A 14,650-nucleotide genomic window follows, 5' to 3' on the forward strand; every position below is an offset into this window, starting at 1 on the left:
GTTGACACTACTTAATTGTAAAATTGTTACCTATTGTAGTATTTTAATCAGTAAGACTTTCTAAGATACCAATAAGAATACTAAAAATCTGGACTAAAAATAAGGCGTATAGGTACAGTTTTCAATTTGTTAACGGACATGACGTAAAACAGCGAATCAAAGAATTCAACTTTATTTATAACTAATATAGGACAATGCTGTTGATTAAAAAAATCTCCATTCCAGGACCTTGTTTTACAAATAATTAATATTACCACTAATTGATAAGTTCCAGTTCGACGGGTTCAAACAGAAAGATTTGAAAGCAGAGAAAACTGTGTATGTAATAATCGCCGTGACTTTATCAAATGACAATACTAATACTAAAATAAGGCTTGCGCATAGTTATATACTTTAATTTAGTCACGGACCCGCGATATCACGGGTGTTCTAGTTTATTTTAAATCTAGACGTCTGGTTTGAAATATCTTGTGATGCTTCCTTGTCTGGTACTTGACATCTTATTTAGTTTCATCAAGTAGGCACTGGATGACGAGTGGCATCATATGTTACTACTTTAGAATATTTCATTATGATTGCATAATGATCATAAGATAACATACATATACTTGTAACAGTCATGTTACATTGACTTATATTTCCAAACTTTTTAACCTAATATTAACACTGTACGTTATTCATCACAGTGGAATACATCTTGTTTCATTTTTCTTTAAACATCTGGCTGTAAGTCTGACCCATCTAACCATGGAGGAATAAAACTGGTGAATTGTTTTTCAAAAATATCTAGTGCTGTTTCATATGAGAGTCTTTAAAGGGAAATTTCGCCAAAAAATCAAAAATTGATATTATGTCCATTCTGTATAAAAACGCTCAAATTCACAGATATTATAGTTTTATTCTTCTAAATTATAGATCACCATCGATTTTGAATTTAGCGTATCAATTCTCTGCGTTCGGCCATTTTGTCATCTTGTCCGATTTGAAACCACGATATGTATAAGGACCAAAACTACAGTAACCTGATGTAGTCGTAATTGCATGTCGATATCTTGTCAATAGTACGGTTGTTTTATCCGACTAGTTAACTAACTTGATACAGAAAATTTTTCTTATTTTTTTTTTTAAAATAACCATGGTCTGTTATTTTTAAACTGTTAATATTGGGATTAGTTAAAAAGTGAAAGTTAAGATTATAAATACGTGTTCCGTGAAAATTGAATTGTTTTCGAAAATCTAATTTGTTCATAATTCTTTTATGTAATAAACTTTATTCAAATAAATTCGGATCTTATCTCAACTTATCACCTGCATGGCTAAAGGTATTACTCCCAAAGGTATTGTGAGGGGTGTGAGGTGACACGTCCAGGTATTCAAGCGATTTCCTTTCGGGCTTGCAAGTTCACGCATTCACGTTTCACTTCTAAGGGTACTGCTCAGTGTACACGGCCGATAACTTATAACTTTCCATTTTGAACTATTATATACATCTCTGTCTTGGGTGTTCGAAAGTGATATAATACTACTAGTCATTACTAAACTCATACGCTTGTTTATAAATAACATTTCTGGTGAAAGAATATTATTTATAAAAATATAAATAATACACAAAAAAAAACCCAGATTTGATGAATTTAAAATCTATATATATATACTTTTTCAAAGGGTAAATTTGGTAAAATTTAATATATACTCGTTGTCAATATTGTCAGATTGGAACATACCGGAAATATTGATTTGAAAAAATGTACGCACTTGTCGGCCATTCGTTTTTACGCCTTTTATTCGTTATAATAAGTTACGGAACTATAGCACAACTTGGAATATATACATGTATACATTGAACCTGGGAACAGTATATATGTTCCTGATTGATCATAAGAAAGAAACATACATTTTGTGTAAATTGAGGTAAAAGTTTTGTAAATAGACTAGTCCACGTTTGCCCACAGAAAGTAATAGACTATTGTATACCAAAACAAGACGAAATCTTAATCAACACAGCAGGAGCTACACACAGGCGTCTCAAATTATCGATATCGTATTCCATTCTCTCATAAATGTGTAATTAGTGTAAACATCCTTTTCACATGTTTGATTTGGTGTAAAATTTGATCTATGCTTTCTATCTTAAATCTATATTTCCTTTTGTAGATAATGGCTCTAGGAACATCATATAATAAAATCAACCCTTTAGGGGTAACCATGAAGAAGCTAATTTCAATTGAAAGTTTAAATTTCTTGTAAAATTTTGTAGACACAGTTTACATTATAATTGCTTTCATAATTGTGGATTAATACTAACATTGCATTAATGTGAAAGATATATCTATAAGCTATCCATCAATACCACTTTCACAAATTTCTAGCATTATAAAACAAGCCATGGCGTCGTCAGTTTGATTTAGAATCATGAGTTTGACTGTCCCTTTGGTATCTTTCGTCCCTCTTTCAGCATTTTAAAATTGGGGAATTGAAGGTATACAATCTTAGTATTGTGCTACCTTAATGTTACTTGTTTAGGGTTATATCTGACCTCTCCATATTAAATATATAACAACTTTAATAAAAAAAGAATGACCAACGTAAATACTAGTATCTTGTCTTAGGGAGGGATAGATCCTACTTTGTAAAGAATCACTCTGATTCAAACAAAAATATTCTCTGAAACTGACATTATCAAGATGCTTGATTTTTCGATTGACAACATATTTGGTACGTTTAGAGGACGTGTTTTTCAACAGACTGTCGGCATTACAATGAGAGCAAATTTAGCGCCTTCTTGCCGACGTGTTTCTTTATTATTATGAGGCTGACTCCATACAGGAACTTCTTAGGAAGAAAGATAAGAAGTTATATGTAGGTGATGTTCTTTCACTAAATAATTCAAAATTTGGTGACTATGTTGAACGAATCTATCATATCGAACTAGAGATAAAGAATATACAGATAAATTTAAGTCGGTCTCATATCTTGACTAACATCTAGAAATTGACAAGGAGGGCTGCTTGAAAATAAAACCTTACGACAAAAGAGATGACTTCAGTTTACCAATTTTGAACTTTCCAATTCTTAGTAGCAACATTCCAGCAGCCCATGCTTACGATGTATACATCTTCGAATTTGATATTCCTTTGCTTGCATTTCCTATTATGCTTTTCTTGATAGAGGGATGCTACTCACAAGGAAGCTATTAAACCAAATGTTCTAAATGGTAAAGCCGAAATCATCCCTTCGTAAATTTAACGAACGCCATCCCAAGTTAGTGGACCGTCATGAAATAACCGTTTCATATATGATATCGGATATGTTCCTTGCGTCGTTACTACAATCCTCTTCCCTTCCATTAATGTAACCTACCGAATTAAACTATTTACCGGATTTGTTATCACATAAGCAACACGACGGGTGCCACATGTGAAGCAGGACATGCTTACCCTTCCAGAGCACATGAGATCATCCTTAGTTTTTAGTGGGGTTCGTGTTGCTTATTCTTTAGTTTTCTAAGTTATGTCATAAGTACTATTGTTTGTCTGTTTGACTTTTCAATTTTTAGCCATGGCGTTGTCAGTTTATTTTCGATTTATGAGTTTGACTGTCCCTCTGGTATCTCTCTTTAAACGTGTTTAGTATGACTATAATTTTTCACTTTGGTTTCACGTACTATGACAAAAAATATTTCCGTTCTCCATTATACAGTATATAACTTACAACAAAATATTAGTTTTTCCTGCGTAGACTAATTATATTTGTTCATGTTAATCTTTTGAAAAGTATTCTATGTTTTGTTAAACCTTTACTACAGTTACGACTGCTTATAGATTCTCAGTCTTGAAAGGAAACGCACATAGTAGTGCGTGCTAGATTAATGAAGGGTAGCATCAGTCAAACGCCGTATCATTATTTCATTATATGTATCTGAAATTGATACAATTAACAAAGACAATACAGATAAAATATATAGAAATAAAACCGATAATCCTATTCGAATATTATGATTAACTTTTGGAAACATTATCATGTAGGAATTGTACACTTTAATAAAAGAAAATATTCATTTAATGAGTGTACTAATTCTATTTTATTACACATTTAAATGGGATAAAAGAAAGACCACACATACTTGGAAAACAAAGTAGGCACATATCTTTAAACTGATTTTCACAGAGATGTAGCAATAACTTTTCAATCAATGATTTAAGTTATGACACTGTTCCAATGTGAACGTTTCAATATTGCCAATAGTTATTCGGGATATTCTATATTGTTTTCAAATGCTTCCTCCACATTGTTTGCCATATCCTCTTTATCCATTTCTTTTAAGGCTCCAGATAGGTTGTGAACTAATTTTTCATTTGGTCGGGCCGATCCCCATGTTTTAAGTATTTCCTTAAGTTGTCCATCAGTTTCCAGCTGTTCTATTTTGTTCTTTATAACATGTAAATTTGTGCCCAACTGATAGCATTCTTCCATGGTCAAACTAGCTGTGATACGGTTTAGTGATGTCTTTCGGAGTACTGGAATTGTACCTACAAAATATGGCGACAGAAAAGCGTCTGTAATGTGTATATTTATTATGGAATTTGATATAAAAGCAACTATAAAACCAAGTGTTCCAAATGGTAAAATTGAAGTTATCTTTTTGAAAGTTTTACCTACGTCATATTAATAAGAATTATTTCATATCGGTTGAGAATAAGATTTCTTATTGAATAAAAAGGGGTCACATGACGATAATGACCAGTTTTGCAACAACTATTATATAAGTATGGTATGATTGCCAATAAGACATCTCTCCACCAGAGAAAAAAAAATTACCATATAAATTAAAAACAATATAGAACATCGTCATGTATTTATATAATAGTTGTTGAAAAACTGGTCATTATCGTGATATATGGACTGCCCACAGGACAGGGGTATTGACTAAGATAGTGATAATGACTGAGCCGAAAGCATAATCGCTGTCGCAGTCAATACCACTGTCCTACGGGCAGTCCATGTATCACGACAATGACAAGTTTTTCAAGAACTATTATGTTTATTTCATTGAGAAACCATGTTTTGGAAAATTCTCATAAATTCAGAACGCCTAAAGCGAACTCGAGTACGATGTCTATAGCAAAGAGTGAAGACCAGTCGTAGTAATACGGCCATTCATTTTAGTGCAATTTTTCAGTATATAAATTCTTAATTAAGTTCTCTTTAACTTCACAATTAACGAAAAAATATAATAAACAATTCAACAACTTAAATGTTATATTAAAAACAGGAACATGGTACATCTTTTTAATCAGAGAAACCACGCCCCACCGGTCATTAACAGAGAAACCACGCCCCAACAGTCAACATCAGACGTAAACCACGCCCCGCCGGTCCATATCTTGTAAAAGTTCATTAACGACCGGTTTCCTGGTCCGTTTTGTTCTGTTAATGACCAATGGAATTTATTACTGAAGATTAATGAATGTCATGTGACCCCTTTTTATTTAATAAGAAATCTTATTCTCAACCGATATGAAATAAATACAATTATTTGTGTCGCTTATACACATGTATCCCGCCATGGACGCCACAACACAGAGCTCTCTATTTCTAGTGTGACATCCGCGATATGCAAAGTATAATACTTTATTTAATGACGGCAACGGATAAGTATCTGATAAGGAACGTTGTTGTTTATAAATAGACTTGTTATTAAAAATTGACTGGGAATTAGTCACAATTGTGTCGGGTACCGCCCAATTGAAATTCATATTTCTCTTTGTCAATTAGAGTCGCTTGAATGTGGAATGTTTATAGTTCAGACTGAGTTAAAGCGATATTCAAGAGTTTGAATTCCTATCATGATTTCATAGAATGTTGCTTTCAAGTAAGCTATTAAACCAACTGTTCAAAGTGGTAAAATTGAAATTTTACCTTTTAAAAATTTAAACCACGAATTAAATGTCTTTTACGGAATACCTGTTTCATAGACGAACACAGATACTCCTGTCCTATTTTCCTCCAATGTTATCATGATAATCCTTTTCAGTGGGTATTTGTTTACATGAGCAACACGACGGGCGTCACATTTGGAAGCAGGATCTGCTTACCATTAAGGACAGCTGCAACCACCCAAGGTGTTTTGTTGAGTTTGTGCTGCTCAGGGTTTTTTTGTGGAGTTTGTGCTGCTCAGTTTCGGGCTTTCTTGTGTATGTATGCTACTGATTGGTCTTTACAACTTTTATACTATTAGGTCACGATATAGATAAAGACAACAGTATTATACTGGTGTTCAAAAGTCATGAATCGATTGAGAGAAAACAAGTGCAGGTCATAAACAAAAACCCAACACGTTCACGAACAAAAATGATATATAACGTGTTACGTTATATTTTAAAATTTCTATCAAAATTATGGCATTTAAAGCAAAGGTCTTATTATATAACTTACATTGATGATCATCCAAGGCTACACCGACTTCCTCCTGTTTAATATCTGTATAAAATGAAATAATTCCGTTATGATAAAAAATAATCGATAGACAATTGGAAGTGATATCGAATATACAGCAACTTAACGATATAGATTACCCAATAACGGCAATAATATAAATTTCTACCTTGCACTATGATGATATAATAATGCCTCATTATTATTCACATTTGTATTGCTCGATTTTCTGGTTTAATGTATGAAAAAGGTAAAATAACAAGAATAACGAACTCCAAGAAGTTCCTAACAGAAAGCCCCTAAGCAAATGACAAAGTAAAATGCTCAACACACCAAATGAACGAATATCAACTGTCATATTCCTGACCTGGTTCACATGGCATTTTCTTTTGTTGAAACTTGTGGATAAAATCTTGAATTGTAGCTAGCTAAACATCTCACTTGTATTACAGTCGCATCAAACTCCATTGTATTGACAATGATAAACAGACAGGTTAATGATATAATTTCTAAATGTTATGTAACGTATTGAAAAATAGGTTGATTATAGCCGTTGGTGTCTTGAATTGATATTTATAAAAAAAAAGTACCATTAATATATTGAGATGAAGGAGTGGCGCTGTTACTTTTCTAATTTTCTTTTATATCGGAATTCTATTGAAGTTCTATTCTAATGTAATGTTTATTTGAAATTATCTTTACTATATAAACTACCTAAGTTATTTGAGTCAATTAAAATTGATACAACCAGTTCAAAATCCGTATCATATTTCACCGGAATTTCAGGTTCAAAATGTTGCACAGATTTGTTACAGCAATTGGTAAACAAACGGGCATCTTTGTTTGTACCACGTGATGCCTGTGGCTGCTGTTGAAGCTGGTCTATTATTTCATGACGTTTTTCAATGTAAACTTCTCCGTCTAATGGTGATTCTGATGTGTCATTGAGTAGGTGAAAAGATCGATAATTCCCTGTCTTGTATTTTCTTGGATTCAATGTGAGAAAGGGGTCCTGTTGTTTTAGGCTGTCTGTTTGCAAGTTTCCGGTAAGTGTTATCTATGTAATACAGACGAAACATAGTTTTACTATACAGTACCTAGATCAGTCAATATACAATGAAATATTATAAATAACTGCGCTTTTGTGACCCACTTACCGGTTGCTATCAAAAAAAATACAAACATTTTCAAAGCCAACTTGTATAAAGCAAAAACATGTGCTATCTTAAAAATGGAAAGTTCACAATAAACGTATAAACTTACATTTTGGTATTTAGCTGTGTGTTGCCTCTGAATGACCCTATATCACCTCCGTATATTTAACCGTATGACGTCAAGCAACAATTACTTTTTTAGTGACGTCAAAGTTCATGAATTATGTTGTCAAAGTTTACTGGAACCTGTGCAATTTTATGTTATTGCGGACAAATTTGCATACAAGTGTAAATACGTTTATTATGACGCTAAAGTGATCGTTTTGTCGTCAAATTTAACACTAAATAAATCACCAGTCGGAAACCCGGTTGAAATAGAACAAAATAATCGAAGCTCTTTCTTAGAGAAGGCGAGAAATGTTAACCGTAATATTTTCTATAGTGACATTTTTTTTAAAAAGTTAATAGAAAAAAAATAATTTTCTTCTAAATTACGAAGTCTTTGATTTTAAAAACACCATTTGGATAAGGTTTCAATTTATTTAATATATTATTAAGCAGAACAATTTTAAAAATATCAAGTCGACTACATGGGTATCTTTTAAGTTGGATGAAGAAAATGCATGAACCTCCGATTTAAACAAATATCACGGACGGAAAACAAATCAATCTATTAGTTCAGTTATTTTCGTGTCTGGCCTTTCATTATGTGACTCAAGAAAAAAATCAAAAAATGAGTAACAATTGTATCGAAAAGAGAAAATCGATTGCACCTTTTCATGTTAGGGCTATTTTGAGTTGAATATTTTATCTTGATATCGTACAAAGCAAGAACATTTCATACATCGTCTCGCTTCAGATTCTTTCATTTTTATATATCAAAGCTACAGGTTGACTTAATAACATAAAAAAAAAATCACAGTACTAAAAGTTGAAATATAAGGGTCATGTGAAATACCTATCTTACGAATCACACAAACAGAGAAGGTGTGTTCGAATAGCTATTTTGTAACTGAAAGTACTTGACGGCAGTCTTTCAAGTTGAATGATGAAAATGCATATCTTCGAAAAATTATAATTTTTTGTGTGTGATAACTTTAGTCCAGTCAATCTATCATAAATTTGACCCTCACCCGAAAGTAATTGCAACAGAAGATTTTTAAGTTTTAATCTTTAGCATTATACCCAAAATATACACAGAAAAAAGTCCTATAAAATCTTACTTGAGGAAGACTAAAAAAATCACCATTTAAAATTCCTATGGAGATTTGCATTGAAAAGGGAGATCATAACTCTTTTGTACATTTCAAGAGCAGAAGATTAAATAATTTAGTCATATATAAACTTACAACCTCATCAAAGAATCTTACTTTACATTAATTTCAAGAAAAATAACCAAAAACTGACCAAAAAAGACTCATTTTTGCAAGAGTTATTTCCCCTTCCAATGTTAATTTTCGTAGGAAATTAAAAATGCTGATTTTGAGTTTTCCTCAAGTTAGATTTTATGGGACTTTTTTCTGTGTATATAAAGGGCACAATGGTATAGATTAGAACTAAAACATTTTCTGTTGCAATTAGTTTGAGGTTAAATCTTAGTTTGACTGGACTTCTAGGGTTTATAGTCTTCAACCACTAAAAAAATATAGTCTGCCCCTCCACGAAATACTTAATTAGATTTTTTTTAAATGATTATAAATTTTCGAAAATTCCACCTCACAACCGATCAGACAATAATTCTAAGTTGAATCAATGCAGACAAGATCATAATCTGATGCTCATTAGCTAGTTGATACATTTGGCCTTTAAAATACAACTGACATATAAGGATCGTAGTGGTGCAATGTGGATATCGGTTTCCAAGAGCAAAATTGGCAGCGCGTCATCCCTACAATGGCTTCCATTTCTATGATTGTGAAAATGATCTGGCGTAATGGGGAGATAATTTTCACGAAGTAGAATCCTAACTGCATTTTGAATGTCCAGATGCAAGCAAGACATTCATGTATATGTTGTCTCCTTTAATTATAGATCAATGGTGTTATGGCGCTCAGCGTTATTCACTAACATTTGATTTCTTCACTTAGAGGATTTTATCAACTAGTTCGATTTGATCTACCGAATTAGACAATTTCGCGGATTTTTAATGACATAGGCAACACAACGGGTGCCACATGTTCAGCAGTATCTGTAATGATTATATAAAAAAGAAGATGTGGTATGATTGCCAATGAGACAACTATCTACAAAAGACCATAATGACATAAGCATTAACAATTATAGGTCACCATACAGCCGGACAGCAAATCTCATAATGGCGTCGATTTTATTATTCTGGTCACGTGATTTTCAGTTAAAAAAAATGGCATTTTTTTGCAACGGCAATGACGCCACGAAATCGACGGCGTAAAGCTATTGTGTGTATTCAACATGCTTAACCAAATACATAATTAAATACGGCAGGTTTCAAACTTTAACTACGTTATTCATATAAGAATGAAAAAATAGAATTTCCTTGATTATTTGACTCGGAAAGATGAAAAAACGTGCCGCGGCCGTGACACTTCTCAGTAAATAAATGTAAATTGAAATGACACACGGAATGGTAACGTATTTTCCTTTATAGGGATGATACCTCCCGATATTATGAACATAAAATGCCTATTGATACAAAAACTCGCCAGGTAAAACGGCATTGTGTCAATTCAACAGGCCCAAAACTGACGACCGGCCAAAGGGAGATAACTCGAATGAAAAGTCGTTGAAGTGACGGCTGATCAGAAACAAGAGAAAATAAACATTTCGCTCAATTTTAGTAAGTGAAAGAGTGATTCTGGGGTAAAATATCAAATAATCTATCAGTATGCGATAGCAAAATGTGTAAATATGAAAAATACCTTGGATATTACAATTAATCATTGGAATGAGGGCACCTGTCAGGTATCAGGACCCAAATAGTGAGAAACAGTATTATAGAATGTATGTCTGCTTGGGTAAATCACTATTTAATTACATATAGCATACAAATATCTGATAATCATCTAGAAATCGGGGAAAATTGTAAAAATTATTACATATTCAGTTAAAAAAAAATACATTACTACAGCTTCAGTAGCAATATTTAAAAAAAAAATTCTGTATGATTATTTTTTTTTTTTTAAAGTGAGGGGTTTTGGACCAGTTAATTATTAGAAAAAAGTACTTACCCAAAGCTTTGGTGTTAAAATTCCATCATTAAAGAGGGGAATGTTTCAGCATATTCCCTGATTGCATGTATGTAACCTCTACCTCTATTTTTTCATATATACTTGGATATGAAAATAATTATTTTATGGCATACTTTTAGAAGAATGATAAATTATAATAATTCTTGACTACACATGAATTCTTCATTTTGATTCAGCATTCAGTGATGCAGAAACATATTTGTTTCTAAGTAGATCTATATCTACAATGTCAGTTATATCTGTGAACTTATTAAATGTTTATTTCCATTCTAAATATGTTTATCTTATGCAAGTAAGTATTTATGTGAGGCCTATTAATGATGAACACTGAAATATAACAACTTCTAATCACTGGCATAGGATAAAATACCTTTGACAATTTTGATGAAAAATTGAATTCATCAAAGTACTCTATAAGAAGGCTTTACCAAAAAAATCAGTTCTATATGTTTGAAAGTAGCAATATTACAAAGTAATAAAAATTGAAAAAAATAATAAATAATAAAACCAAATCAGGGCTTTATTTCATTTTCTATTGAGAGACTGATTAAAAAAGTAAAATATATTCCTGAACAAATTGATGTCATAAGAATATTGCATTTCATATTGAACTTTGTTCTCTACAGTGCAGTGGCGGATCTAGAAATTTTCATAAGTGGGGGCCCACTGATTAACTTAAGAGGGGGCCGATCCAGTCACGCTTCAGTGATTCCCATTTTTTTTCCTAAAAAGCGCCCCCCCCCCCCCCTAAAATCCGCCTCTACAGTGGTTTTTCATTTTAACTATATATTTAGATTTGGCCTGATAGTGACACTGTCATGTGTTTTGTTGTGTGCTGTCTCATTTTAGAAAAGGGGTTAAATTGTAAAATATAAATTTTTAAAGTAGTAGGTTTTTTTAAAAATCTTTTAGAACTTAATAGGGCATAGGAGATATTATATAAATCTATAAAGCATAGAATATGGATACCCATACAGTTCTCTTGAGTCATGCCTGTTTAACGTTTAAGATAAAAGTAACTTTTATATTTTTCTAGAATAAAGTAAAACTAAAAATAGCTTTCTCACTAATTACATGTATATGTATATGTAATTAGTGGGATAATAATGCATGTACAATTGTACTTAAATTAGAAAAAAACCACTGGCAACATTCAACAGCTAGTGCCATGGGATGTCAAAAATAATTATATAATGCATTTTTTTTATATATTATTCATATATAAAATATAGTATTATATCAGGAACATATATATTTATATACTGTTCTCAAATAATATGTACATTGTACCATCAGAAACATATGATATATAACTGTTTCTGGTAACATTATATATATATACTGAAATATGTGTATTAAATAATGAAGAATTTAAAAAAATACCATGTTGACCTGATAATCATATATAAATCCTCAATCATCAAATGCAGGTACATGCAGCTTTAACAATTGTAAAAAAGAATGAACTGAACTAATTATTCATTATAAAAGAGATCTACATGTAATTTTCCAATAGGTAAACTGGATGCAGATTGAATAATCATCTATGGTAAAATTATTGAATGACTGCTAGAACCTAGAAGATGAATAGGGAACAAGCACAAGCAATATTATATTATGAAGTGCAGATATTATCTTCATTCATTTGAAATTACATCTAAAAGCTATTAAATAAGGATCTGACTCTGTTCAAGCTGTTTTCCTCTGTTATTTATCTATGATATATCTGATCTCAGAATGTTTACACTGAACATGCAAATTTTTTCACTGATTTAGGACAAAACCTGACAAGTGTCACAATAAATTACACCTGGACTTCTAAAAAAATAATGCACTGCTAAAGGGATGTAATTGGGAGGTTTGTGTACATTTTGTTACATGTTTAATGTGCAGAATTCATAATATTTGTGTGATTTATAAGAAAGTCAAACAAATTTTGTACATTTTTAATACTTTTTTTTGTACTGGGGCATGAAAAAGTGAAATAAATTACACAAAAAATAACAGATTTTTTTCATTTCAAAGGACATGTTGATTGTCTTTTCATTAGTGGCAATTTTGTCGTATTTCGGAGCGTTTTAGTCAAGAGCAGAGCAGTTTCAAAAAAAAAAGAAGGGAGTCCCCGCAGGGCCTTACCAATTTGTGATGTGTACTGAAATTGTGCTCGTGTGTAAACAACGAAGGGTAACGGCATGTGACTACCCCAGTTCTGTTCTCCATGCTCCAGTTTATCAATATAAACTTCTCATATTTATTTTTCCTAAGTAAAACGGGTTTGTGTCAATTCGTCCAGAGTTGAATATTTATCAATGACAGTCGATGTTGAAAAATGGCGGTTCCGAAGGCTGAAAATTAATGACTTGAATTTCCGATTCAACGATGAAATTATTTGACTTCTCATATCTTTTAAATACTTGTTAAACTTCTCATATCATGCATACCGCTCGTGTTACGTTTAGTTTCTTTTATTTTAACAAAACCATGATTTTCTACCGGGGTCGTCTTCCGCGGGGAATTATTTTTCTACGCAGCGACATCTGCCGACGACGTTCTCTTAAATTATCTCCACTTGATTCTCGAATAATAAATCCGGGTTTTTAACGGACAAATCAGGGATTTGCTGTCCGGCTGATATGGCCTTCAACAATGAAGCAAGGCAAGACTCAGTGTGTGTACGTTGCATATTTACCTGACATGTCTGTCCCTCTTTCATCACACAATCTTTGTATTCAACTGACATTGTGCAGAATCCTTTGTCTTTCCATTTCTTTCTTCTACTTTTCCCTCTATTTTTCAATGCATATTCAATAACTAAAGATAGTTTCACGTCCGTTTCTCTTTTTAACATAGCAAAACATTCCACTTGTACCTCCTTCTTGATTGCGTTGGTCGCCTGCCTTTTTGATTTACCCATATGTTGCTCAGAACAAGCTACATACCTATAAGTAGCAATTTTACCTGACCATATCGGAAAATAGGTATTTAGTCGGATCTTAACACGTATTTGTGATTTGTTTAAACCGGTTTTCGATAAAAATATACGAAGAAATGTCAAACTGTTTAGGACTTAATTAAATCCGTATTTCGGTAATATTGTGCAAGCATACGATTTTTATTGCTTCTTACACTTTGAGAAGCGAATAATCTGTAACTACTTTATTCAAATATTCTGTAAAAACGTTAATTTTGAGCTATGAAAGTCAAGTGGCTCGAGAATTTTTCTGAGGAAATTTTAAAAAAGTGCAAAAAAATATTTTTACATTGGGTTAGCTTTCATTAGTCTTCACTATCTATAGATTAACAACTTTTGGTTATATTTAAAATTCAGAATCATCATTGAAGGTGGAGCACGATTGCGCAGTTAATTAATTATATGGATGTGCCATTTGTATGATGAGTGACATTCCGTGGTATTATGTGCCAATTCGAAAAAGTTATACGAGAATTGTCGCCCCTTAACAGCTTCATTTTTTTATAATTATGTTTAGGTTTCTGATATAATTTTGAATAATTACATAATGAATCAATGCAATATATTTCAGGTTTTGTTATTGATTTATCAAAACAATTGATGTACGAATTTAATTTCATAAATTTGAAACGTTAAAAATGTTTAAATACCAATATAAAGAACTTTTTATCATTTTTGAAATAGACTATGAATGAAAATTACAGGAAATTGCTTCCCTTCATGATAGATTGATTGGGAAATGAGCCAGAGTTATCTCCTTGTGACGACAGAGAGGGACTAGCAAGCAAATTTTAATTGTAGCTAATTCATTTTTAAAACAATGATCCGCTATAAACGAATGTTATTTTATACAAATATAAGGA

General features: G+C 32.0%; 1 protein-coding gene across 1 annotated transcript; it reads right to left on the bottom strand.

The window, feature by feature from the left end:
* Positions 1 to 4,221: 4,221 nt before the first annotated feature.
* On the bottom strand, positions 4,222 to 13,746 carry LOC134681653 (uncharacterized). The gene is made up of 4 exons (XM_063541306.1): positions 13,506 to 13,746; positions 7,150 to 7,492; positions 6,436 to 6,480; positions 4,222 to 4,529 (listed from the first exon to the last, which is right to left on the bottom strand). Exons 1-4 carry the CDS (start codon positions 13,728 to 13,730, stop codon positions 4,246 to 4,248), a joined length of 897 nt encoding a protein of 298 aa, XP_063397376.1. The 5' UTR covers positions 13,731 to 13,746; the 3' UTR covers positions 4,222 to 4,245.
* Between the last annotated feature and the right edge of the window lie 904 nt (positions 13,747 to 14,650).

This window comes from Mytilus trossulus, chromosome 8, assembly GCF_036588685.1.
Source record: "Mytilus trossulus isolate FHL-02 chromosome 8, PNRI_Mtr1.1.1.hap1, whole genome shotgun sequence".
NCBI lineage: Eukaryota > Metazoa > Mollusca > Bivalvia > Mytilida > Mytilidae > Mytilus > Mytilus trossulus.